This window comes from Python bivittatus, unplaced genomic scaffold (genome assembly GCF_059951505.1).
Source record: "Python bivittatus isolate LINGU-HERP-01145 unplaced genomic scaffold, Pbiv_v1 ctg000290_np1212, whole genome shotgun sequence".
Classification (NCBI taxonomy): Eukaryota; Metazoa; Chordata; class Lepidosauria; order Squamata; family Pythonidae; genus Python; species Python bivittatus.
Genome location: NW_028277068.1, coordinates 16600 through 43630, shown reverse-complemented (window position 1 = coordinate 43630; position 27031 = coordinate 16600). Strand labels below are relative to the sequence as shown.

At 43.7% G+C, this 27031-nt stretch overlaps 2 protein-coding genes across 2 annotated transcripts; both read left to right on the top strand.

Annotated features, from left to right (window-relative positions):
- The first annotated feature begins 7224 nt into the window (after positions 1 to 7224).
- On the top strand, positions 7225 to 13965 carry LOC148215412 (vomeronasal type-2 receptor 26-like). Its single transcript, XM_088143610.1, has 5 exons — positions 7225 to 7530; positions 7942 to 8754; positions 9326 to 9553; positions 10520 to 10646; positions 13055 to 13965. The coding sequence occupies exons 1-5, from the start codon at positions 7225 to 7227 to the stop codon at positions 13963 to 13965; spliced, it is 2385 nt and encodes a 794-aa protein (XP_087999736.1).
- Positions 13966 to 19920: 5955 nt separating this feature from the next.
- On the top strand, positions 19921 to 26689 carry LOC148215411 (vomeronasal type-2 receptor 26-like). The gene is made up of 5 exons (XM_088143609.1): positions 19921 to 20165; positions 21744 to 22035; positions 22438 to 23250; positions 25342 to 25569; positions 26660 to 26689. The coding sequence occupies exons 1-5, from the start codon at positions 19921 to 19923 to the stop codon at positions 26687 to 26689; spliced, it is 1608 nt and encodes a 535-aa protein (XP_087999735.1).
- The last annotated feature ends 342 nt before the right edge of the window (positions 26690 to 27031 follow it).

The window sequence follows — 27031 nt, the reverse complement described above, 5'->3', positions numbered from 1 at the left end:
TTGTGTCAAATCTGGAAATTTGTAAGAAGGCTCTAGTGATTTTGCATCAAGACAACAAATCACCATGATTTCCTTAATTGTAAAGAGGAGGGACATCACCTCTCTGAACTCTGAATGAGTCAACAGACAGGTGCACAAGGGGAGAAGTCACAGATGGGGACCAAACTTGGAAGCTGAGCCTATCAGTGAGACTGGAGAACATGGCCCTAAACCTTTATAAGAAAAAGGGTTTATACAATCCAGTATCAAGAGAGGTTTTTAGCGTGAGTGTGAACAGTCACACACCAATATGGATCTGGTTGGTCTTGATCTGTGATGGACTTTGGATACATTTTCCAAATTAGCCCAGCCTCTGCTGAGATGGGTGGCTGTTCTTCTTTTGAATTCAGCCAAAAATGGGGACTAGAGAAACGATTCCTGTTTACTTGTCTATTTCTTGTTGCTTGCCAAACTAAAGCAAAAGTCCTAAGAACAATAACTTTTGTGTGCTATTAGGCTCATTGACAGTGTGGCTTCAGATTCTATTATTGGGCTATTTCCATTTTTTAACAAAGCAAGTATAGGACAATACCTATCTATCAAGGGATGACTTAAAATTGCCTATAGCCTGCTCCTTGAGAGGAAGTCAAATGCTTTCAAAAATCAACAAACGTGGCATAAAATTAAGGATGTGATGGTTTGGTGTATTTTTCCGCATTAAATGGGAACATCAGGCTGGGATCAATTGTTGCTCTACTCCCCGGAAGCCTTCTTGTTTGGGATCTATAATGCTCTCCTCAATAGCCCACAGGTTCCATTTAATGCATAGATACCATGCATCTAACTTGCTAATTATACTTAGAAGTTAAAAGATCCATAGCTGTCCAGATGATCCCTATCACCTTTTTAGGTAAGGGTTCAACTAGGGCTACCCCCCCCCCCCAATCATCCAGAATCCTGTCTTTAGGATTAATGCAGGTAAATAAGGAACTAGCCCTGGGGCCACCACTTTAAGCCAGACTGGATGCACTCTGGTGGCATCTTGCCATTTCCCGGGCCTTTGCCAGTTTTCAGCTGCCCTTTCAGGGGGGAAACTCTTTGCTCCTTCCGGGAGGCCAGTTGGGGAGCTCAGCCTGGAAAACCCCTAAGGGAAGGTCCCCCCTAACTGGGTCTACGGCTGGATCTGCAGAAGGTCTTTGAAGCTTTTTCCCAAAGCCCAGCTGGGATTCCCCACCAGAGGCACAAAGGGCTTGCTGCCATTTTGGCTTTTGCGCCTGGCATTTCTCTGCCTTCAAGACGGCTTTGCTGACAATGCTGGTTTTAGTTCTGGCTTCTTCTTTTTAACATTAAGCAACCAGCTGGTTGTACTCTCTAGCTCAGATCCAGCATGCGCCGCCAGTAATGCCTCTCGTGACACAGACGCTGTTGAAGCGTCCTTCTGATTGAGCCCTTATGTCAGAACCTGCATCACCCAACTATTGTTGTTTTACATTGTATTGCATTCGATGGGAGTTGGATTGATTTGTTTCTGCCAGTTGTAACTAAGGAGGGGGGGGTTGCTGTTAAAGGTTGTATTCGGAGTAGTAACAGGAGGTGGGAAGGAGCTTAACCATATATCGGCAATTTAGACTGGCCTGATTGCTGGCAAGGCAGATGGGGGCCAAAGAGCCAGGAAGGAGCTTGGGGAGGAGGGGGAGGAAGGAAAGAGGTCACCACCAGGTGAAGAGGAATCGAGATGCCAGGCAATGAGGGGAGGGGGGATAAATAGAGGGAAGTTTACCCAAGGCTTTAGTTTTAGCAATGTTCTGTTTGCAAGCTACATGTATCACATAATAAAGAAGTATTTTTCTGAACCAAGCCTGGTTGCGTGAGAATGCTTCTGAATTGGGTTTTGGACATTGTGGACTTGACACCTTGGCTTTGCATGGTTGGCCTCTTTCTGACTCAGCATGGTTTGTAGCCTCAGTAAGTGAGGAGCTCTCTGGACACCAATATCTAACCCGTGGTAGAGACCCTGAGCCCTGAGCAAAAAGTCTCTTGGCCAGGAAAGTCACTCCAGACCAGCTGGAGGCTGGCCAAGTTAGTTTGCTACATCTTTTTCCTCTCTCCCTCCATGTAAATACTGAGATTCGGGAGAAGAAATTAGTCTATCCTAATATCAGCAAATGCTTATATCCTGCTGAGAACTATCAGTCCCCAAACCAGGATTGGTGGACATATTGGACAATGCAGTTGATACCTTAGAAGATAAAGGGGGGAGGGCGGAGTGTCCGAAGAACAGTGGGAGAAAGACTACAAGAGGCAATTTGCTCCCCAGCCCATTCCATCCCATTTCCTGCCAATTTTGGACCGAGAGGCACTGCATCCTGGCCCTGTCTCAGCAAAGGAGTTGAATCTTGGATACTGGCCTTTCCTTCAGGCAAACCCCCAAAAGACTGATTATAAAGGTAAAGAGGGAGATAAGTTGGAGACCACCAGCACCAACCTGCCTGGTCGGGGGTGGTGATGGTGGTGGGAGTTCAAGGTCCTAGAGGAGAAAGTGGTGGGAGCTCCAATCGCTTCAGCTCCAATCTCTTCCTGTCCAGGGTGCTTTGGAGTCCCAGGGTAAGGGATGAGGCAGGGGATTAGGGGGCTTCCGCTGTGGGGAGAGGCAGATGGGGTGAAGCCCAGCCAACCAGAAGATGAGCAAGAGGGTGTTGGAGGGCTTTGAGGTTCTAGTTCTGTGACATAGGAAGGGTATCAACATTGGTGCATGTGATCCAGCCCCATCTCTGTGACTTATTTCTCACATAATATTAAAACAGGGTTATTTTACCATTATTTATTGAATAAAGACAAACTGCTAAGTTATTATGTGATTTTTTAAATTTTGGTTGAAAGTGTTATTTGAACTCAGTCACCAGATCCAGTGCTTGGGCATCTCCTAGAGTGGGTTATTTCAAGTGACATCAAATTTGAGTTGGACACACTGTCTCTGTTCCAGGCCTTCCATAAAAATCTCCTCTAGGCCAAGCTTGGCTTGTGGCAACTCCATGGACCCAACCACGTAGCATTCTTGGCCAGAGGGCAAAATCTAGGAGATTTTTCCCAACACTCCAGCTTAGCCTAAAGTTCTGACATTTTCTGATTGTCTCCCATCCTGTCCAAATAGTATACTGGCCTGTCTCTGCTTACTCTCAGATTCCAAGAAGGTCAATCATTCACGTGTTAAAAAGTGCTGTGCAAAACGAATGGTTTTGTTCAGAGACAGTCTATGGACTCCAAGGGGACATAATTTCTCTGTCAGATCAGTAAATTAACCTTTACTGATACAGATGAGGCTTAGCTGTGGCTCTAAATCCCAAGGGAATGGCAGTAAACCGCGGGCAGGCTGAGCCTCTCCTACTTCCCCTGACTGCCAGTCTTCCTTCCCAGGAGCACAAAAAGGAATTCCCCTTTCATGCAGTTGTTGAATTCAGTGTTTATGCTTTTGAGGGGCTCAGAGACAATCTTAGTCAAAAGGAAGAGTTAAGCATCAGCAGGAAATCAGCTGCTGTGGCTGGGATAATTACAGGGCCAAAGAGCCTCTCCTGGTCTTCAGGTGGCTCCAAGGGCAGCTGCATCCCTGGGGGGCAATCAAGGATAATGACCCAGTTGAGTCCATTCCTGGCAGCTGCTCCTTCTTCTGATGACAAGCAATTTCCTGCAGAAACACCAAGAGAGGAACCAGAAATAAGGAACAGATGTGGGGCTTTTCTTGCCTCTCCCAATCAGGGGCCCTCCCAGAATCCCTCAGCCAACATGGTGTGTCTCTGATGCATCACAGAAGATGGGACAATTAGTTCTTGGATCACATGAACACAGAAAACTCCCTGGGTTCTTTTTCTGGGGTCAGAAAACACAGCCCCTCTGTACCCATTTTGTCTGCTCTGATGAATCAGCAGGGACTCCCCAAAATCTCAGCTGAGCAGGATCTTCTGGGCCTTAGGCTCACTCTCTCATTTCCATCCATATGCAGGCTTGGAGGCTGATTTCTCCAGCCAACTTTGCTGCTGGGAAATCTGTAAAGAACCTGTAATTCCCACTTTCCCGTAAAAGGTATCGATTGGATCCATTGGTTCATTAAGCCAGAGTTGGCTCTCCTGAATAAGCCATTTGTGGATTCCCAACTAAGCCAGGATTCATATCAGAGAAAAGCCACTGCCTTCAGGAATCCACTCATTAGCTTGACTCTTGAAGTGGGAGAGCTCCTAGGGAAGCCTGAAAAAAGTTGGGTTGCTTTAATGAACAGTAAAGAGGTACTATACTCACCTGTGGTCCAAGGCGTTTCTTCCTGATCATTCTGCAAGTGTTCAGGTTCTTCTCTCAATAGCTCCTGACCATTGTTAGAAGGTTGGAACATATAGGCATTTTATATATACATATATACATATACATATACATATACATATACATATACATATACATATACATATACATATACATATACATATATATATACATTTTAGATATTTGTAGACATTTTGAATATTTGGACATTTAGATGTTTTAAACACTTGCCTTTACCTGCTTGTGTAACATGAAGTAAAAGCAGGCCCAGCAATATGCCAATATTCCCTTTCCTGTATATATGGTTGACCTCACAGTAATTGACCTTATTTAAATTATCAAAAGGTTGCATTTTTAAGGGTGTGACCCTCAACACTTCTCAATATCTCAAGGATGTGATAATTGCTCTCATGGTTTGTTTCTTCCTGACTGGAAAGAAGACACTTCATATGAGCAGATAAACTATCTTGACTTGATAGTTCTTTCCTGTTCAGATAACCCTTCACAAAGAGAGATAAGCGGTCCTGACCTTGTTTCTTAGGGATGTAGATCAGGACAGCGCCCAGTGAACAAGCAGAGTGATAAAGGATACTTTACATATGGCTGTAAACAATCAAGGTGATAGAAATTAGTTTACATACAAGAAGGGAGGATCTTAATCAGGACCAGAGAAAGGGGTCCTGGGTAAAGGGAGGAGTATGGATCAAGGTAACTGGCTTTGATTGGATCAGAGGGTCATGACATCTTAATGTAGGTCTGAATGTAACGAAATGTATATAATATGCTGTATGGCGGGGGTCCAGTGCGGCCGCCCACCTGCTTGCTGTCATTGCTTCTGCTCTTGGGTGAAGAATAAATCTCCTAACTTCATGCAATTTGTCAGTGTCTTTACTCCCGGCTCAGAAATGGACTTGGTAAGAGAACTTTTTCTTCCAACACCATACTAGCCTCCAATAATGGAAGGAATTGGGACAGCACAACTGCATTCCCATCCTGCATCTGGAAATCCTCAAGTGTATCTGCTGGGTCAATGTGAAAGATATACAGGGAAGTCTTAGAGATTGAGATACGGAATGCCCTTTGGGGAGAAAAGAGTTAAACATCAAACTCATATGCCTATGCTGAATATCTCCTTTCTTTCCAGGAAGGAAAAAGTTATCCTGAGAATCAGGCATTGGATCTAGTCTCAGGAGCCAAGCAATTTGGTTTTGAGGGCTTTCTGGAAATCTGTTACATTGAATTACATCAGTAGTTCTCCAGCTGGGTCCCAGCACATGGGCTCACCCCAAGTGGAGGATTTTGCAAAGATCCTATTTCTCCATATAATTATTAGAATGATAGTGATTTCTTTCTTGCCTTCAGGTCAGATGTCATGGGATTCTTTTTTTCCCCTTGGAAATTCTCTGGAAGAGATCAACAGACTCAGGAGCAGCATGTAGTAATATCTAGCATCGGGAAAGTTAAGTGCATAAATTGTCTTGTGCCCCTGGGAAGCTGGACTGAGCTTCACAGCCAGCCAGCCAGGAGCTGTGCTTCTGTGTTGGCCCATGTCTCCGTCATTTGGGAAGTCCTCTCTGGGCTTAATATTGTATTAGAAAAGCCACCAAACCCCACTCTTGTTGCAATCTGCTTTCAACTTCTCCAAACTCTTCTGCTCTACTAAGTCTAAGATCGGGTGCAAGGTGGGGGATTCACTCAGTTAAACCAGAGATGGACCTGCTGCTTCTGCTTCTCATGCAGCTTTTGTTGCCCCAGGCAGCCTATGGCATGCTCAGCACCAGGTGCTCTTTGACTTTGGAGAGGGATGCGGTAGACCCATTCAATCAGTACAGGACAGGAGACCATCTGATCAGTGGAATCTTCTCTGCAACGAATGCTCATGGATTTGCGATGTACAATTTCAGGTTGAGTCCTTCTACAAAGGCTTACGAGTAAGTCACAGAATGTTGAACGATGTAATATTATGTTGCCTTTGAGGAAAACTTGGGGCAAGTTACATTTTATGTCTAGATGCACAGAACAGTTTTGAGACCACCTTGAGTTATATGTATACTGAAGTGAAAGACATTCAGCAGATAAAACACAATCAAGCTTTAATCCTCAACCCTCTTATATCCAACTGGTCCCTACATGGACAACTTGCTTTGATCTTTCAAGGTGATTAGCTTGGGAGATCATGATCATGATTTCAGCAAAGAGAAGACAGGAAGCTCTAACTGATCAGACCCATGTGAGAGAAAGTGCTGACTTCCTTTCTAAGTCTTTCCTAGGAGACATTTCAGTATCTTTAAGAAGGAGAGTATCCACAAGTCCAAAGACATTAGCAGTCACCTCTGGTGCCTCCAACCTTTTTTCCAGATAGTCCCTCAGTCATGGGTTTCCTCAATTTCCCCAAACTCCCCACTGTCAGATCAACCAGTTGTTGCTTCCCAGATGTGAGCATGGGCATCTTCAGATGTTCCTTCTTGACTCGCCTCTGGTTCCACTGATGCGTTTTAAAGTGTTTTAAACAGAGTCCTTTGTCCTCTCCCTCAAGCAATCAAGGATCAAGACCATTCACTCAAGAGAAAACTGGAGAAGCTGGTGCTTCTCTTCAATTTTTAAGTGGTTTCCTTTCTGCCCATTCTTCACACACACTATGGGTGTACACCTTTGTTTTGTCCTTTGAGTCAATTTTGACTCCTGGTTACTACATGGACAGGGCCATGCAGGATTCTTGGCAACCCTTTCAGAAGTGGTTTGCCAATATCTTTTTCTGGTATGTTTTTTGACTTCTCAGTCTGGGGCTGAGAGAGAGAGAGCAAGTGACAATAATGCACAGATTGTCTGGAGATTTACTGTTTTGGTTTTCAATCACTATAAACAGAGATGCAGAGATGAGGAACTTTGGGGACAAAAACCTGTGCAGTCACTGAATGTAGCATCATCATCTATTGCATGTATCTTTTCAGGAAAGGTGATGTGATGTACTGGAAAATTCTGTCCTTCCTTTTTGCCATTCAGGAGGTCAATAAGGATCCCCACCTCTTACCCAACATCACCTTGGGCTACAACCTCCATGACAATTTTTCTAGCAGAAGAATGACTTTGGATGCTCTGGTGGACCTGCTTTCGCCTGGAGAGGCCAATGTTCCAAACTATAGCTGTGGAAGGAAGAAAAACATACTGGTTCTCCTGGAAGAGGCCAACTCTGACATATCCATCCTAACTGCTGCCATGTTGGGCATCTACAAAATCCCACAGGTATAGAGCAGTTGAATGTAGCACAGGTTAAGATGAACAATCCATGTTTGTTTCATCTTTCAGTCTCCCAAAGAGACAAGGGCAAACACAAGGACAACTACAGTTAAAAGTTACAAGTGAGCAAAAATGGTCGTTCAGGATGTATACCTGCTCAGATCACAAACTATTCAGGCTCTTTGGAAGTGTGGACTTTCCAGAAGAGGAGATCTGGATTGCCTCTATCGTTAGCCATCCATTGATGACCGTTGCTTGTTTACATTCTCTGCATTTCTGCTCTCCCATTAAGTCCACCACGTTAGGCTGGAATATTCCAACCACTACCTAACCTCTGACTCTATCTTTTCAGGATCTAATAGCTGGGGTTTTCACGGACACAAAATAACACACAAACCTCCTTTTTTTTCTTTTCAGATCAGCTACACTTTTATTTCACCATTCCTAAGTGATAAAACTCAGTTACCCTTTTTCTACCGGACCGTCCCCAAAGAAGGTGCTCAGAACCTGGGGATTGTTAAATTGCTTCTGTATTTTAGGTGGACGTTCATTGGAGTCTTTGCTGCCGCCACTGATAATGGGGAGCGTTTCATTAGGACTTTCCCTCCTGTGCTGACTCAGAACGGCATTTGTGTTGTTTTTGCCCAAATCACATTGCTGAATATCAAGAACATCAACTATCTGATTTCTGTTTTCTACAAGTGGAGCCAAATCAATGTATTTGTTTACTATGCAGAGTTTACATCCTTCTTAGAGGGAGAATATATTCTAGAAAGGGTATTCAGGTTCTTCAGAAAACCTGTTGTAGGGAAAGTTTGGATCACAACAGCTTTGTGGGACCTCACCATGGAGTTATCATACAGTAATCTCCCTTTCAGATACACCCATAGCATACTCTCTTTTGTTATCCAGACAAACAAAAGGACCAAATATGATGATTTTAATTATTTCTTCTTTCTTATGGAGCAGCTCACTCTTAAACATTTTCACTGTTCATATGCAAAGCCTGCCTTGTCTGTGAAAGGCTGGACAAGGTGTTCAGAGAAAGAGAACTTGGAAACTCTACCGCAACAGGAGATTGAGCAGATCTTCTCTCTAGACAATTCCTTAACTTACAACGCCATCTGGACCGTGGCACATGCCTTACATGTGGCCTATTCATCCCAATCCTGGAGGACAATAATGGGGAGAAAAGACAGGTTGGAAGTTCAAAAGATCCAGCCCTGGCAGGTAGTCCCTTTCCCATTCCATGCATAATGCTATGCATGAAATATGTGTTGAAAATGAAAAAACAGAAAAAGCTCTGAGAAAATGTCAAATGTATTGAGAAAACTACTTTTTATGAAACATTTTCTTTAATAAAATCCTTTGTTCTTTTGTCCACTTATATTTGGCCTCCATCAAATGCTGAATGGCAAATTATACCTTGGCTGTATTGTCACACACCACTACAACTCTCCTATCTCATGTGCTTTCAGCTTGTCTTTCTTCAGTTTCTGGAACTGGATGCTTGTGGAAAGGGATTTGGAGTCTCTCCAAATATATTACAGTCTAACACAACATTGTATTTCATTGCATAATTGTCAGCGTATATCCTTTGAGTGGCACCCAAAGAGTGCCAGAATCAATAGGTCAGATGCTCCTTACTTGGTGGTGTTCCTTCAGATAACAAGGACATGGAACAGTTGATTACAACTATTGACATTTGCTTCCCAGATTCCTAAAGCCAATTAATGTTTCCAGGACTGAGATGTCCAAACTGATACTGCATCTTCTACATTGTTCCATCTTCTCTGTGTAGCTTCACCCTTTCCTAAAGAAAACCCAGATTTACAATGACACCATGGATGGAATGTATTTGGATGGGAATGGAGATTTGATGGCCGATTTTGACATCATGAGCTGGGTGTTGTTTCCTAATAAGTCAGCCACCAGAGTGAAATTTGGGAGTCTAGCAAGAGAAGGATCTGCAGGAGTCAAATTCAGCATCAACAAGGAAGCCATCGTGTGGCCCCAATGGCTCAACCAGGTGGGGAAAAAGATCTCCCCTTTCTTTATATTTTGTTCTCGAGTGGAAATGCTCCCTTCTGCACAGGGGATGCAGTCATAGCAGCAACATGGTTTTCCCTCCTGGACCACCTTGAAGTATCCAGGCTGACAAGCCTCCACACACTGGGAGCGAGGCAAGGGCTGAAAGGGAAGAAAATCGGCATTCAGAATCATCTGCACAACTGATCAGCTACCAAATGAGACACAGAGTTGGAAGGAGGTCAACAAAATAGGTCCATGCAAAATGGACTAGAAATGGAATGTTCTGTTTTTCCTCCAGACTACGTTGTGGTGGCCATTTCAGGGGTAGTCCAACAATTTTGGGTGTCCCCTCCCTTTCCAAACTACGTATCAGAATGACTGCCTTCAAATGCAGGCTTTGGACTTGTGTTCTTTTAATTCAGCACTAGGAAAATGGACAAGGTGTTTTGTGGCATATTGAAGGCATCTGCCCCAAGGACACAGAGAGGAATGGCATGATGGTGAAGGGAAATGGGAGCAGCATTTAGGAGGAGGGAAGAAATAAAACCACTTAAGAGGAAACATATTCATTTGGACATGAATAAATTCAAGAAGTTGATGCTATGGCCAGACATTTGGTAGTACCGATGTGCAAAACCAGAATTCCAGGAGAATTGCTATTTCTCCTCAGGATCATACCGATGTGGTTGTTCCAGAGTTGCTTTGGCAATTTTCAAGTCAGTCCCCCAAAATGGAAGTATGTCTGACTATCACAAACTGCTTCCAGTTTCAAGAATAACTTTCTAGAAAATTATTGGACTACCCCTGAAATGGCCACAACGTAGTCTGGAGGAAAAACAGAACATTCCATTTCTAGTCCATTTTGCATGGACCTATTTTGTTGACCTCCTTCCAACTCTGTGTCTCATTTGGTAGCTGATCAGTTGTGCAGATGATTCTGAATGCCGATTTTCTTCCCTTTCAGCCCTTGCCTCGCTCCCAGTGTGTGGAGGCTTGTCAGCCCGGATACTTCAAGGTGGTCCAGGAGGGAAAACCACGTTGCTGCTATGACTGCATCCCCTGTGCAGAAGGGAGCATTTCCACTCGAGAAGGTGGGTGAAAAGAGTCAAGGCAGTCCTTGGGAAGGCAGCAAAGGTTCCTGCAGACCTTTTCTATGTAGATGTTTTAAATTTGGATAATTGGGGGGGGGGGGAGGGTATTTATCTAATAACCAGAAATTATTTCACAAAGTGGATAACAAAAACATGACCTAGGAGAATCCACTGCAATGAGATTTTGAGATGTAAAGGAAACCTGGCAGCTAACTAGAAGCTTCTCCAGCTTTGTGAAGGGCCAGTTGAAGTGACACAAAGTGGGCTATTGCTCTGAAGTGCTTCACCATGACAGAGAACACAGCATTGCTTCTACAATATGAAGCTCTCCGTCAAGGTGAATTAAAGCCACCTCAGTAAGACCTAGTCTGTCATCCTGGGATCTTCTTGGTTCCAGTATGGACTCAGGATATCCATACTCTGCCTCTCCATCTTCCTCCAAGATATCCAAGGAGTAAGCAAGCATGGTGTTTCCTGTGGAACATCTATTTGGGGGAATAAACTGGTAGTCCACTGGAGACCTTCCCAAATGATATTCTCAACTTTTGCTCCTTATGGTGTCCAGAGATGCAAAACAGCAGGAGAAAAATGTGAACCATCTCTCCCCTCAAACTTTGCCCCTTCTCTCAACTACATTTTCTCCCTTTATCAACTTTGGACACTTAATAGTGCACATACAGTACTGTGCAAAAGTTTTAGGCAGGTGTGAAAAAATGCTATAAAGTAAGAATGCTTTCAAAAATATATATTGTAATTGTTTATGTTTATCAATTTACAAAATGCAAAGTGAGCGAACAGAAGAAAAACCTAATTCAGTATTTGGTGTGACCACCCTTTGCTTTCAAAACAGCATCAATTCTTCTAGGTACACCTGCATAAAGTTTTTGAAGGAACTCGGCAGGTAGGTTGTTCCAAACATCCTGGAGAACTAACCACAGATCTCCTGTGAATGTAGGCTGCTTCAAATCCTTCTGTCTCTTCATGTAATCCCAGACAGACTTGATGATGTTGAGATCAGGGCTCTGTGGGGGCCAAACCATCACTTCCAGGACACCTTGTTCTTTTTTACACTGAAGATAGTTCTTAATGACATTGGCTGTATGTTTGGGGTCGTCCTGCTGCAGAATAAATTTGGGGCCAATCCGATGCCTCCCTGAAGGTATGGCATGATGGAATACATCTACATACAGAAATACATCTGCCTGTATTTCTCAGCATTGAGGACGGCATTGATCCTGACCAAATCTCCAACTCCATTTGCAGAAATGCAGTCTCAAACTTGCAGGGAACTCCCAACATGCTTCACTGTTGCCTGCAGACACTCATTATTGTACCGCTTTCCAGCCCTTCGGCGAACAAACTGCCTCCTGCTACAGCCAAATATTTCACATTTTGACTCACCAGTCCAGAGCACCTGCTGCCATTTTTCTGCACCCCAGTTCCTGTGTTCTTGTGCATAGTTGCGTCGCTTAGCCTTGTTTCCACGTCAGAGGTACGGCTTTTTGGCCGCAATTCTTCCACAAAGACCACTTCTGGCCAGACTTCTCCAGACAGTAGATGGATGTACCTGGGTCCCACTGGTTTCTGCCAGTTCTGTGCTGATGGCACTGCTGGACATCTTCCAATGTTGAAGAGAAGTAAGCATGATGTCTCTTCCACCTGCTACACTAAGTTTCCTTGGGTGACCGCTGCGTCTGCAGTCCTTAACGTTGCCCATTTCTTTGTGCTTCTTCAAAACAGCTTGAACAGCACATCTTGAAACTCCAGTCTGCTTGATGCAGTATAACTACCTTGTGTCTTGCTGCTGTGCTCAGTCTTGCTATGGTGTATGACCTGTGACATGAAACTGTCTTCCACAACCTCACCTTAGTAGCAGAGTTTGGCTGTTCCTCACCCAGTTCTAAGCCTCCCTCACAGCTGTTTCTGTTTCAGTTAATGACTGTGTTTCAACCTACATATGAAATTGTTGATCATTATCACCTGCTTGGTATTATTGGTTAATCATACACCTGACTCTAATCCTACAAGATCCCTGACTTTGTGCAAGTGTACAAAGTGTGCAAGTGTAAGAATTGATGCTGGTTTGAAGCCAAAGGGTAGTCACACCAAATATTGATTTGATTTAGATTTCTCTTCTGTTCGCTCACTTTGCATTTTGTAAATTGATAAACATAAACAATTACAATATATATTTTTGAAAGTATTCTTACTTTTCAGCATTTTTTCACACCTGCCTAAAACTTCTGCACAGTACTATATGTACATAACCACAATACTCCTAGGTTTCTCACTGCCCCCAACACACAAATTAGGTTCATGTTTTCTTATTTCAAAGTATAACGCCCATCCTATAAATTATAACACCCATCTTATACTTTTATGGAAGATGCTACACTTGTCCTTTGCAGATGCAGACCACTGCACCAGATGTCCACAAGATCAGCATCAGAACAAGCACCAAGATCAATGTATCCCCAAAATTGTCATCTTCTTGTCCTATCAAGAGTATTTGGGGATCATCCTTACTTCCTTTGCCTTATTCTTAATTTTAACCTCAGGATTTGTTTTAGGAATCTTCATTAAATACCGAGAAACTCCCATTGTCAAGGCCAACAACCGGGAGCTCTCCTACATCCTCCTCATATCCCTCCTGCTTTCCTCCTTGACCTCCTTCCTCTTCATTGGCCGGCCAAGGAGAGCCACCTGCCTTCTCCAACAAACAGTCTTCAGCATCATCTTCTCGATTGCTGTGTCTTCTGTCTTGGCCAAAACAATCATGGTGGTGCTGGCCTTCCTGGCCACAAAGCCAGGGAAAAGGGTGAGGAACTGGCTGGGGAAGACTTTGGCCAACTCCATCATCTTTTCTTGTTCTAGCATCCAGGTTATAATTTGTTTCATCTGGTTAGGCGTCTTTCCACCGTTCCCTGATTCTGACATGCATTCCCAGCCTAGAGAGATCATTCTGCAGTGCAATGAAGGACCCTCTCTCATGTTTTACGTTGGCCTCAGCTACATGGGTTTCCTGGCTGCCATCTCCTTCATGGTGGCTTTCCTGGCCAGGAACCTGCCTGGGGCCTTCAACGAAGCCAAGCTGATCACCTTCAGTATGCTGGTCTTCTGCAGCGTCTGGATCTCCTTTGTGCCCACCTACCTGAGCACTAAAGGGAAGTACATGGTGGCTGTGCAGGTCTTCTCCATCTTGGCCTCCAGTGCAGGGCTTCTTAGCTGCATCTTCATCCCTAAGTGTTACATTATTTTGCTGAGGCCGGATCTGAACACAAAGGAGCACCTGATGCTGAAAAGTGAAGTAGAAAACTGATTCTGATGGACATTCTTGGGGTATGATTCCCACCCAATATTTTAATTCATCATTAGCTACTTTTCAGGGGAAAACACTAATTCTGTGGCTGCTTTTTAAAGTGATCTCCTTCTGCTAAAGCCCAGTTTCTATCTCATTATGTTTCTGTGTCTGATAAGAGAAAGAAGGCTGCAATGCAAAACGGGCATCTTGTTATAAACTGAAGGACTATTTTCTCTCTCCTATCATTATTTACATGTTCTCCCCTAAAGAGGCCAAACCAATTGCAGATAGCTTGCTCAAGTGTGTCACTCTTAGCCACAGCTCCTAGCACTGGGAACTCATCTGCTGACCATTTCTTTCAATACCTTTCACTCCGAAAGGCTACAGTGGGCCCACCAACATGTGAGGTCTTGTGCTCAGAGAAAACCTGCATTGAAAATATTGGGAGAACCTCAGAGATTGACACCTTTCTCCTGGGGCTTACTTAAACCTGAGATCATTCACACAACATCCTGCTGGTGGAGCTGGTCCTTTAAATCCTCCCTGATTTATGAAAATGTAGAGTAGCAATTAGATTACCTCAGAGAAACACTCTCATTACCACAGTTGTTTCCTCCAGCTCATGGTGATGGAGCTACACCCACTTCCGGGTGTGGTGCTTGTAATGAGAGTCATATCCTGGCTTGGCTCCCAAGGTCAATGAATGAGGCATCTTTACTTTAAGAAACAGTGGACCCTGCTTTGTAAGCATGGTGGTATTACAAAAGAGGAACATATTCTAATCTCGAATACAAGAAGAGAAGTTGCTGAGATGTCCAATATGCAAAAGGCCATTTCTTTCAAATTAACAAGAAAACTCTTCGTATCAACATCAGTGGGAAATGACTTTCAAGGCTGTCCCATGGAAGAAGTGGGGGACCTGTTCTCTGTTGAAACCAATAGCAGGACAAGGCCAAAAGCTTGACGTTCAAGAAAGGAGATTTCAGGTGTATCTTAGGAGGCCTTTCCTGATGGGAAGAGCTGTTAAGCAGTGGAACCATCTGCAGAGAACAATAATGGGCTCCTTCCTAGAAGGGATGATCTACTGGACTCCTGCACTGAACAGAGGGCTAGACTAGATGATCTAGAAAGCCCCCTTCCAAGTCATCCATGTTTTAGTTCTCTTTTTGTAAAATAAAATGAGATCAGATATAGATGTCTTTGTCAATAGAGCTTCATGTGCAACCTGGACACTGCACAATTCCTAGGTAAGACTAATCCTTCTAAATCTGTCACCTCTACCTGCTTCCTCATTAAAATTGGAACTCAGTCTAAATTCACTGGCCTCAGTGTCGAAGTAGCTTCCTTCAATTTTTTCCACAGTTTGCTTTATATCCAGCCCAGTAGAGAATTTGAAATCTTGGAACTGTTGTTTCTCTTGATTTGGAGAGTGTAATGAATTGTATCTTGTCCAGATCAAAGTGGTGGGGAATGTCTGTGGTTATAGCAGCCCTGGAAAGTGAGGAGGTGGTTCAGAGAAGGATCATTGGGTCTAGAAATGGATCCCCCCAAACATGCTAGAGTAATTCAATCTCAATGAGGGTGGACCCCTGTGGTTGTGTGTTCAGCAATTGGATCTGGTGGCAAAACATAGAGGGTTAGGAAGATCTAGCTGGAGATCTAGATTGGCACTCAAACATTTCTGGGGACCCTGGAATATAACCTACCTAGCTGCAAGGTTTGGAGCACCTAATAAATTGTATCTTATCCAGATGTGGGATGTTGTGGGAAAGGTCTAAAGCAACCATGGAAGTCAGGAGGAAGTTCAGAGGAGGAGCATGGGGCCACTAATGCATCTCCTCAAACCACCACACAGAGCTGTTGGCAAATGGCTTTAGGAACAGTTTTTTTAAAAAGAATATAGATATAGATATAGATGTATAATAAAAACACTAAGGCAACCTCAGTCTGCACTAGCATGAATATCAGCTGGTCACTGTTTCTCAAGAGCAGGAACGCACAAGATAGTCCTCTACCTGCCCCCAGCCTACAAGACTATCTCCACCCATCTTTTTCTGCTAAACTTCAAAAGCAGTGTTTTTTATTTGTGCTGACAGAAACTGTGCTGTCCCCTTTGCCAGCTGCCCTTCATTCATTGTTGGCCAAGGTCTCCACTCCAAATGGCTGCTAGTCATTCTCCACAGCCATTTTGTCCTAGGCTCCTGGACTGCCTGCCACTTCTGAAGGGACCTTGACCAGTGAAGCTGGGCTTCTTCCTTCAGTGCACCGGCAGATGGTGAAGCCTGCACCTTTCTCCTCTCTTTCTGCATCCACCTCTGTTCCTTCTTCTGCTCTGTTCAGCCACCTTTTCAGCTGAATCCCTAGCAATAAATTATGGCCTTGGGTGGAAAAGGAGCCAAGGAGCCAAAAGAAGGGAGCTGGACTGCTGAATCTGGGAAATGCCAGGGTGTTCTGGGTGCAAACTGAACTGGAAATCACCCACAGTAGTTCAACCACAGCAAGGTCTTTGGGACAGAGTTCCCTGTCCTCTGCTCTGCAGTTGCCCATCCAGAGGAGACCCAGCTGCCTCCATCCATGCTTTCACCTTCTGCAAGGTTCACCATTCATCTTCTCTTCTGTTGGCTTCTTCTCAAGGCCCCTGATGCACCATCCTTCTTCCAGCCCTCATCCTCTTTTTTGTCATCCAAACACTCTCTCCTTACCTCTGCTGAAGCCGACACAAACAATTCCTGCTATGCAGTCAGAAGAATAAAACAGAGCTGCTGTTATTATAAAGGTTCTTATCATTAATTAGATTTATAAGGCCACCAAATCAGAGGGACTCCAGGAACTCCAGGAAGTTCTCCAGGAAACTCTCTCCTCTGACAGATGCCTCAGTGCAAAGTTATTGCTCTGCAGACAGAAACCAGTTCACGCCCTGCAGCTTGTCAGGCTTCGTTAAAGAATTAGCCACAGTTTAGAAGTAGTGGAACAAACTGAGACAGCCTCAGTCATCTTGGTGATTGACTAGACAGGGGACATACAGTATATCTTTGCTGATTCTGCTGCATTTCTCAGCTGCTTTCAGTTCCATTGATCCTGGTATTTTTCTAGATGGATCCCTTATAGGGATGGATCTTGAAGGCAGGGGCCTGCGGTGGTTGCAGTCCTTCCTGGAGAACCACTCTCAGAAGACAGCGCACCCTGTAACTGGGAGAGGCAGTCCCTCAAATAACCTGGCCCCATGCCATCTAGGGTTTTAAAGTTCATCGCCAGCACCGGAATTGGACCAGGAGTCAAACAGGCAGCCAACGCAGCTCACGGAACTGAAGTGTAACATGTGCAGTTCTTGGGGCACATGTGTCTTCCTGCGCAACTGCATTTTGCACATCCTGAAGCTTCCAGATTACTCATCAAGGGCAGCCCCATGTAAAGTGTGTTAGAGTAGTCCATTTGGGAGGTGACTAGGACACGAATGACTGATAGTTAAGCCTCCCAATCCAGGATTGGGTGCAACTGGTATACAACATGAAGCTGTGCAAAGGCCCTCCTGGCCACGACTGCCACCTGCTCTTTGAGCAGGAGTTGTGAGTCCAGAAGGACCCCCAGATTGTGCACCGGGTCTATTTGGGGCAGTAGAACCCCATCTAGCACCAAAGATGGTATATCCCCAGATACAGAAGGCCCCAAAACGCAAAGCCGCTCAGTCTTGCCAGGGTTCAGCTGAAGCCTGTTGTTCCCCATCCAGATACCCACAGCCAAGAAAGGACATCCCCACAGCACTGAGAAAGGACATTAACAGCATCATTTAGCTCACCAGGGGCAGAGATGTACAGCTGGGTATCATCACCATACTGATGGTACTGTTGGAAGAAAAAGTTATCTTACCAAGTCCGTCTTTGAGCCCAGGGTCTGCCTCCTTTGTGTATCCTTTGTCTGGAAGAGGCATTGTTGGCTTGACATGTGAGACATGCCCGTGCTACCTTTTCGGCTTCCATGTACACCCCTGGGGCGTACCATACTCTTCTGACAGTGTCCACTATAGCCTGAGTTCCACAATGGCCCTTTGAGTGGACCTGTTGGCAAAGGAGGCGTAGTAGTCGTCTGGGGGCTAAGGGTTTGCCATCTGGCACCCTCCAAAACCCATCAGAAAAGGTTGCTTCATATTTTGCCTGCCACTGTTCCACCTGGGACAGCTGGGGATTGTGGGTTCGAGTCCCATCTGGGTCGCCAAATGTTGGAAGAAAAAGTTATCTTACCAAGTCCGTTTCTGAGCCGGGAGTAAAGACACTGACAAATTGCATGAAGTTAGGAGATTTATTCTTCACCCAAGTGCAGAAGCAATGACAGCAGGCAGTTAGGTGGGCGGCCGCTCTGGGCCCCCTCCCCACAGTACCTTATATACCTTCTGTTACATTCAAACCCACATTAAGATGTCATGACTTTCTGATCCAATCAAAGCCAGTTACCTTGATCCATACTCCTCCCTTTACCCAGGACCCCTTTCTCTGATGCCAAATAAGGTTCTTCCTTTCTGTATGTAAACTAATTTCTATCACCTTGAGTGTTAACAGCCATATGTAAACATACATCCCTAAGAAACAAGGTCAGGACCGCTTATCTTTCTTTGTGAGGGGTCATCTGAACAAGAAGAGACTATCAGGTCAAGACAGTTTATCTGCTTACATGAGTTGCTGCCTTTCCAGTCAGGAAGAGGCAAACCATGTCAGCAATTAACACATCCTTGAGATTTTGAAAAGTGTTAAAGGTCTCATCCTCAAGAATGCAACCTTTTGATAATCTAAAATACAGTTAACCATACATACAGGAAAGGGAATATTGGCATTTTGCTAGGCCTGCTTTTATTATAAAGATAAATGTTTAAACATCTAAATGTCTTAATATATAAAAATGTCTACATGCACCAACCTTCTAACAATACCTCACCCCATGGCAATGGATGATCTCAACCAGCAGCTTCATGTAGAAGTTAAATAGGAGCAGAGAGAGAATTGAGCCCTGTGGTACCCCCACATAGGAGTCGAGAACCAGAACTTTCACTCCAAATCAACACCGACTGGAACCAGCCTCGGAGGAAGGAAATGAACCAGCACATTGCTGTTGAGTAGATGGGGGGGGGGGGCTGCGAAGAGGTTCAACTCAGTAATTCAATTTTTTATGGAACAACCCAACTGCACTTGCAGAACCTGAAGTCAAAATGGGTGTGCAAAACCTCGCTTCTCAGGCATTTTGCAAGCTAAAAGAAACAAGAGGTAATCAAGTCAACAGGAAATGTTCTGGCCGTTCCCCACCGTTCTCTGCATCCAGAAGAGAAGCAGTGGCCTGCCTCAGCTGAGGATTGCCCTCAGCTAACTGGACACTTAAAGTCACAGTCCATCAGGAATCAAGACCAACTAAATCCATATTGATGTGTGACCATTCATACCCCTGTTAAAAACCTCTCTTGATGCTGGATGGCATAGAGGCATTTTACTAGAGAAGTCTGGGCCCAAGTTCTCCTGCCTCACTCACTGGCCCATCTTCAAAGTTTGGAGCCACATCTGTGAGCTCTTCCTTTGTGTGCCTGCCTGTGGAGTCCTTCAGAGTTCAGATGTTCTCTTCCCTGCTATTATCCAAATGACAATGATTTACTTGCTGTCTTTATCTTAAATCCCTAGAGGTGTTTCTGCAAACTTTCAGAATATTTAACACAAACATGTCAGAAACACATTTTGATGTCAACATCAGACTCAAAAACAAAGTTGGGGGATGTCTACATCAGAAATGCTGATTGTATAAGACATTCTGGAGAGACAGAGAAAGAATCTGGGGAGGATTTTAGGGCAGGTGGGGGCTGTGTTTGCTCTCCTCCCTTTCAGATGTGAAGATGTGGCTGGACTCTGTCTGAATCAGGAAAGCCACCGAAGCGTCTGTCTTGTAAGAGGGCTTTGGTTCTTCCACCTTTCTTCTCCTTCCTTGAAAGAAGCCGTTGCAATGCAGGAGGCGGAATCAGGCCAGCAGGGCACGGTCCTGCTACTTCTACTTGTGCTGCTTTTGTGGCCCCCAGCAGTCTCTGGGAAGCTGGAAGCCAAATGCTTCCTGACCCTGGGGCAAGATGAAACAGATCCACAGAATCATGTCAGGCCAGGAGAGCTTTTCATTGCTGGCATAGTCTCTGCAACCAAGGCTCGGTTTCTGGCGCTAAGCTTCAGCACAGCTCCTTTGACTCAGATTTCCGTGTAAGTCAATCTTCCTGCATTGAATCATAACAATTCCATTTCTGACTGTTTCCTAGAATTCCAGCCTTCTTAAATTACCAGGCATGTACTCTTTGACTGGGTACTTTTCTGTCTTAATTTACCTTTATGAGGCTCCTTTGCAACAGTCAAGTGCAAGATTGAATGTGCAGAATAAACATTCACTTTCCTTTAGAGAATCTGAGCAGAACTAGGCCCCACATAAAAAGGGATAGGGTGAAACTTGCCTTCTACCTGATGGCTCCCCTACCCCATAAAGGAAAGATTTCCTCAAGCTGAATTTTGACTACTAAGGTAACATGGACAAAAGAATGCAAAAATGATACATATTCTCCCTACATGATAGGTTAGAGAACCTCACAATATTTTTTCCACAACAAAATTCTCTGAAAGTATGAAGGACTCCAAGACAGGACTTTTGGTTGATTGATTGATTGATTCATCCAATCATTCACCTTACAAATATCTATGGTTCCCATTCATGAATTCATGCCAGGTACTTCACCTACCCAAACTCTGAGAGACATTTTTGTATTTCATGCTCTCAGAAATGAGTGTCCAGTGGGAAAGGCAGCAGGGATGGACTGAAGCATGTTATGAAGCATGTTATGAAACAGCTGCCTTGAAGAAGTCATGAATTATATTCATATTATATAAATATGAAAAATAAATGAGTTACTCTTGAAAAAAGCTGAACATATTCTTTAGTATTAACTATTCTGGTGTTGTTATCTGAATAATATGCAACACTATTGGTGTCATATTTTAATTATGGGAAGAGTATGACATCCTCGAGCCAGTTCAACATTTTTGATTGGTAAAATGGAGACAGCGTTTGTCCTGGAGAATAATATAAAAAGAAAATACTCTTTACTTAACTCTCCATCTTGGACAGTTTGACAAACTGATAAAAATGGTCATAGTTTCCTGTGTGTGTCTGTCTGTCAATGTAATCCACTGAAGGAGGGATAGGACTGGATGGCATTTACAATTTTAATTTTTTTGGGAAGCATCCCTGAGTTGAACTGAAAGGTGTGGGACCACTGGCGACGTCTCCCACATTTGTTAGGGGAATGGAAACAACCCATCCGAATAAGTGACAAAGTCATAAAGCAGCTTTCTTTTCCTGTAACCAGCTGGGATAGTTCCTTTGAAATATAACTCAACGTATTTTAACATACTTTGTTTTTTTCACTATTTTCTATTTTAATATTTTGGGGAAACTTGAGAGGCAGACAGAGGGAGAGAGAGAGAATTTATATGCTGACAAATGCTTCATAGCGATCCTTTTGGCAGGTTACAAGAACAGAAAACACAACATCAGGATCAAAATCTCCACAATAATCAAGAAAGCAACTGGACCCACCCTACAAAACAATCATATGGAAACCAAATTAAATAGGAAACTGAACCTGTTAGCACACTGACATTTCCTGGCCCCCTGGATGTTGTAATCCAGGGATAGAAACATTTCTTCTTAACCAAATTAGAAGTATAATACTGAATAATTTTAAATAAAGCACTGTTTTCACTGATTTGATGATACATTTGTACTTGCAGGAGAGCATCCACAAAGTACTGGAAAATACTGTCCTACCCTTTTGCTGTCCAGGAGATCAACCAGGATCCTCATCTCCTACCTAATTTCACACTGGGTTATAATATGTACGAAGGTTATTTCAATGCCCGAATGACTTTGGATGCTTTGCTGGACCTGCTTTCAGCTGGGGAGGCCAATGTTCCCAATTACAGCTGCGGAAGGCAGAAAACCCCATTGATAGTTCTCGAAGGGGCTGAGACGGACATCTCCATCCAGATTTCAACCATGCTGGGCAGCTACAAAATCCCCCAGGTGTGTCTTTGCTGGGAAGACAATTTTCAGTCATGCAGCTTTCAATCGGAGCTCCTCTGTTCTAAACGAAGAGCAGGGTTTGATCGTGGACGTGATAGGCATTCAGGATGAGGGTTCGGGTTTCTCAAAGGGAGGGAAGGATTAGTGCAGATGCATTTTCTCCCACCTGGGTCCCAATCCAGACCGAGTGGCCCTTGTGGCACTTTGTGAGAGCAAAATGCTGGATTCAAAAAGCAGTGAGAAGGGAAGCAACGTACAAGCCAAAGCAGCAGAGAAGTCCCCACCCAAGGGTCTTCGCTGCAAGAGGTGGTCCTTCCTCTTCATATGGATAAGCATCTTTATCTTCAGATTGGGCCTGCTTGGATCCCAAATTATAACCTACTTATTTTCTCTCCTTTTCAGGTCAGTTACACATTTGCTTCACCGATTCTGAGCGACAAGACTCAATTTCCATTTTTCTACCCAATGATGCCCACTGAAGGAATCCAGTATCCAGGGATTGTCAAACTTCTCCTCTATTTCAGGTGGACGCTGGTTGGCTTGGTTGCTCCGGACAACAGCAACGGCCAGAGGTTCATGAAGATGTTGACTTCTATGCTGACAAGGAAAGGCATTTGTGCTGTTATATCACAAAGCTACACAGTGACCGCCAGTGATATGGTAGTAAACTTTGGTCCATACAAGAAGTGGAGACAAGTCAATGTCTTTGTTTACCATGCGGAGACCAGTTCTTTCCTAGAAGGCATAGGAGCTATAGAAAAGGTGCTTGCTGGCTTTAAGACACCCGTTGTAGGAAAAGTCTGGATCACAACGGCTCGCTGGGACTTCAGTTTAGATCTGAAGTTTGCTATCTCTTTTTTCCACAACATCCATGCCATTTTTTCCTTTCCCATGAAAACAAAGAAAGTGGCAAACTATGACAGTTTTAAGCCTTTTTACTCTTTCATGAAACACTTTCTAGAGGAAGCCTTCAAATGTTCATATGCAAAGGCTGCCTCATCCGTGAAAGTCTGGAGACAATGCAGGGAGAGAGAGGAACTGGAGCCTCTGCCCCGAGAGGAGACAGAACGGATCCTGGCTCTAGACAGCTACTTCATTTATAACACTATCTGGGCTGTGGCACGGGCCTTGAATTCAGCCAATTTATCCCAATCTAAGACAGCAGTGAGAAAAATTGGCAAGTGGTTGGAGGTTCAAAGCCTGAAGCCTTGGCAGGTATTTCTTCTCCATGATACACACCTCCTCTGTGCAATTATTTTGAAAAGTTAATTTATTCTGAAGAAAAAAAATGTATCAAGTCCACAAAGTCCAAACCCCAATTCAGAAGAATTCTCATGAAACCAGGTCCGGTTCAGGTAAATGCTCCTTTATTAGGTGGTACATGCAGCTTGAAACAAAGCATTGCTAAAACTAAAGCCTGGGTAAACTCAATTCCTTTTCACCTGGTGGTGACCTCTTTCCTTCCTCCCTCTGATAACATAGCTCCTTCCTGGCCATCAGGCCCCCACTGGTCTTGCCTGCAATCAGGTCTGGCTTCATTGCCCATATAAAGTTAAGCTTCTTTCCATCTCCCATTACTACTCCAATTACAACCATTAACTACCATCCCCCTTCCCTAGTCACAAATGGCAGAATTAAATCAATCAAACCCCCATTGACAGCTATAGTTTTTTAAATTTACAATTGTTGGTTGATGCAGGTCCTGACAAAATGAATCTATGCTAAGAATATGTTGTCTTCACTACCAGGCCATCTTTATTCCTCATTTCATAAAATAACATCTGCTTCTTGACAGATACACTGCATTATCTCCATTCCTCTCTCCTTTCTGACTTTTCTATTTGCACACAGTAGCACGACTGTGCCCTGTCCAATTCAGGGCTCTCCCCACTGATGGTGTGTGCATGTCTGCTAGGGAGTAGAATCTCTCCGGCTCCACCACCTGCTGAACTGCCCTTCTGCTCATCTCCATTGGCCCAGAACCTGTCTCAATCCTTGGCTACAATCAGTTCTCTTACTCTAAGTCTGATTGGAGACAACCCATGAGGAAGGGTCTGAACAAGTGTCAGCACAGGACCAACTTCTCTAAGTAGGATCTGGCTGGTTCATTTTTGGAAGGGAGATACTCAGGGGTGAAGGATAAACTGGGAGTAGCTTCATATAGAAATTTACAGATTTCAAACAAGAAGAGGGTATAAGACTTGATTCTCAGAATGGGGAAATGAGACCAGCTTGCTCTCTGTAGCACTGTGAGGAAGCTGTGAGAAATCATGGATTCAAAGTAGACCAACGCGGACCAGGATGAGCTGGATCCAAGGTGGACCAACTGAGTTAAAGCTGAAAGAGTCATTATTTCATTTTCCTTTTTTTATTGTCTTCTGCTCTCAGTTAGCTCCTTCATCTTCATCTATATGCAAACCATTTGTGTCTTCTTCTAAAATCCATAGTCACATTCTCACAAGAAATTTAACCTGCCATGAATCCCAGCAACTCTGCTCACTACAGAAAAGGCAAGAAAGCTCAAGAGTAGGAAGTTCTTCTACTCTCCTGAATGAAGATGGAGAGAGGAGTCTTCTATGCAAAAGAGAGTATTATGGTGGTGACCAAACAGGGTCTCCCTAGACATGTGGGAGGTTTCAGCAAGAGAGACTCTGGGGAAGGGCTGAGAGATTTCTGCTTGAGGGAGCCAGAAGGGCCTTAGGTTTACCTCCCATACAAAAGTATGTATATAAAGAACATCCAGACCACTGAGATTAATTTGAAGATCATAAATTCAAGGTTAGATTCAAAGTGTACAATTTTCCACTAGTGTCTTCCTTTGTTCAACAATAACACTCTCACAAACAGTTCTTAATAAGAGTTTTATGGTACAAGTCAATCCAATAAGAAGGAGTTAATAACCTATGAGAATTTAGTAGATTATTCAGTTCAGTGAAAGAAAGGCAAGGAGTTCAGAAATTGGCAGAGAAAATGGCAGAAGTTTCTAAGAAGTTTCATAATGTTCTCTGAGATTACATACTTAGTTTGCTCTCTATGCTGCTTTCTTTCCTGAGCTGCAGCACTCAATTCATCTTCTATATATGGAGTCATTTTCTCTTCTCCCCAGACTTCTTTAATAAAAGCCAAACTACAATAACCTGGAAGAGGGAGCTCATCGAAGCAGATGACATCAAACACTTTCCAACTTCCTTCAAAATCCCCTTGAAGTAAAGAGGTACAAATTGAAGCAGTGAGGTAGAGGGCTACAGCATAAATGGAGGAAATGTTGGCTTCTTTCTAAGCCCTGTTTTCTCTTTTCCATCCCAGCTTCACGCCTTCCTTCAGAACCCCCAGTTTTATAATAATTCCATGGAAGGGGTATACTTGGATGAGAAAGGAGACCTGGTGGCTGACTTAGATATCATGACCTCTGTTGTTTCTGCCTACAAAGCCATAACTAGAATGACATTGGGGCATCTAGAAAGAAAGGGATCTCAGGATTTCAGATTCACAATCAACCGAAATAGTTCTGCATGGATGGAAATGCTGAGCAAGGTGAGGAAAAATGTTGGTTTCCTTTCACACCTTCTGATCTTTTAACAATATAGTTGCTCTTGCTTTTGGGAAGGGAGGTTGAATGCTTGTCAATTTTATCACATCAGTTCTTGAAGGTAAATAACATATTCTTTGATTTCTTACCCAAGTCTCCATGAGAAATTTACCCTAGAAATACTAGTTCAAGGAAAGTGTTTAAGCAAAGTAGATTTGAACCACAAAGGCAACATGATTCACTTTCCCAAAACAAACATTCCATCCAACCTTCTCTTGAAGAATGTAGCATTAATGTAGAACCTAAATCTAAAAACTGTAGTGTGAAATTTCAGAGGAGAAGATGCCCTGGTAAGCAACATATAGCGGAATCAGCAAGATGACTACCAGGTTTTAGATAGGCTTCAAATTGAGCAAAGCTAAGCCTTATACTGAAGGTCACTAACCATTTCCTACTTTGCTCCCTTTCTGGAAATAAATACATTTTTTGAATGTTCTTCCTCTCTCTGCTTAGCCACTGCCTCCTTCCAGGTGTGTGGAAAGCTGTCATCCTGGATTTGTGAAGGTGGCTCAGGAAGGAGAACCCATCTGCTGCTACAACTGTCTTCCTTGTGCAGAAGGAACCATCTCCACCATGGAAGGTGGGTGACACCAGAGGAAACAGGAAAATCTTGGGGAAAGCCATTCACCAACATTTGCTATGGAAGGGCTATACAAAGGCCATTCTAAGCTTAGTTCTTTCCTTGTCCATTTTTTAAAATAATATGCAGAATTTATTTCACAGTTTTGGAGACCAAAAAGATAGGAAATAACCTTAGAAATTAAACTTGGGCAGCACATAAAAATATAGTGGATCAATGAGGGCCTGGCATTATGAGAGAGGAGGCATTTCTTCCTTTCACCTTTTGTTATTTAGCCAGTTGCTCTGAGTAGTCAGAATTTGGAAGAAAGGATTAAATCTTTGGGTTTCTCCACACTGCCTAGTTACTCCATCATCTCAGTGGGACAGCAGCCATGTTTTGAAGGACAAAAGCACATTCTGCCAGCCTTCATTTGCTTTCCCTCTCATCACACTGTCAACATTTTCCTTCTGCAGTGTGACCTCCTTCATCACCTCAAGTACTGATGTCGGTTTGGGCAGAAACACTTATTTTGCTACAGGCTAGCTCCAGGGAGTCATCGGTTCCTTCTCAGAGGAAGAAACACTCCCTCCACTTGAGGCAATCATTGCCTTCATCTCTAAGAGCTTCTAAGCCCTTCTTCTTCCCATCGGTATTCAAATAGTGAAGCAAAAGTGATCTGGCCCCATTTCTGCAAAACTTTCTAATTTTTGTGCTAGAATTTGCAATGCAAAACCCTTCCTCTCCTTCCCCTCGAGTCTTTTTCTTTTTATATATATAATTTTTATTGAAGACATTTTTAACAAAATAAAAATCACAAAAAACCCCCACGAAAAATAGCAAATAGT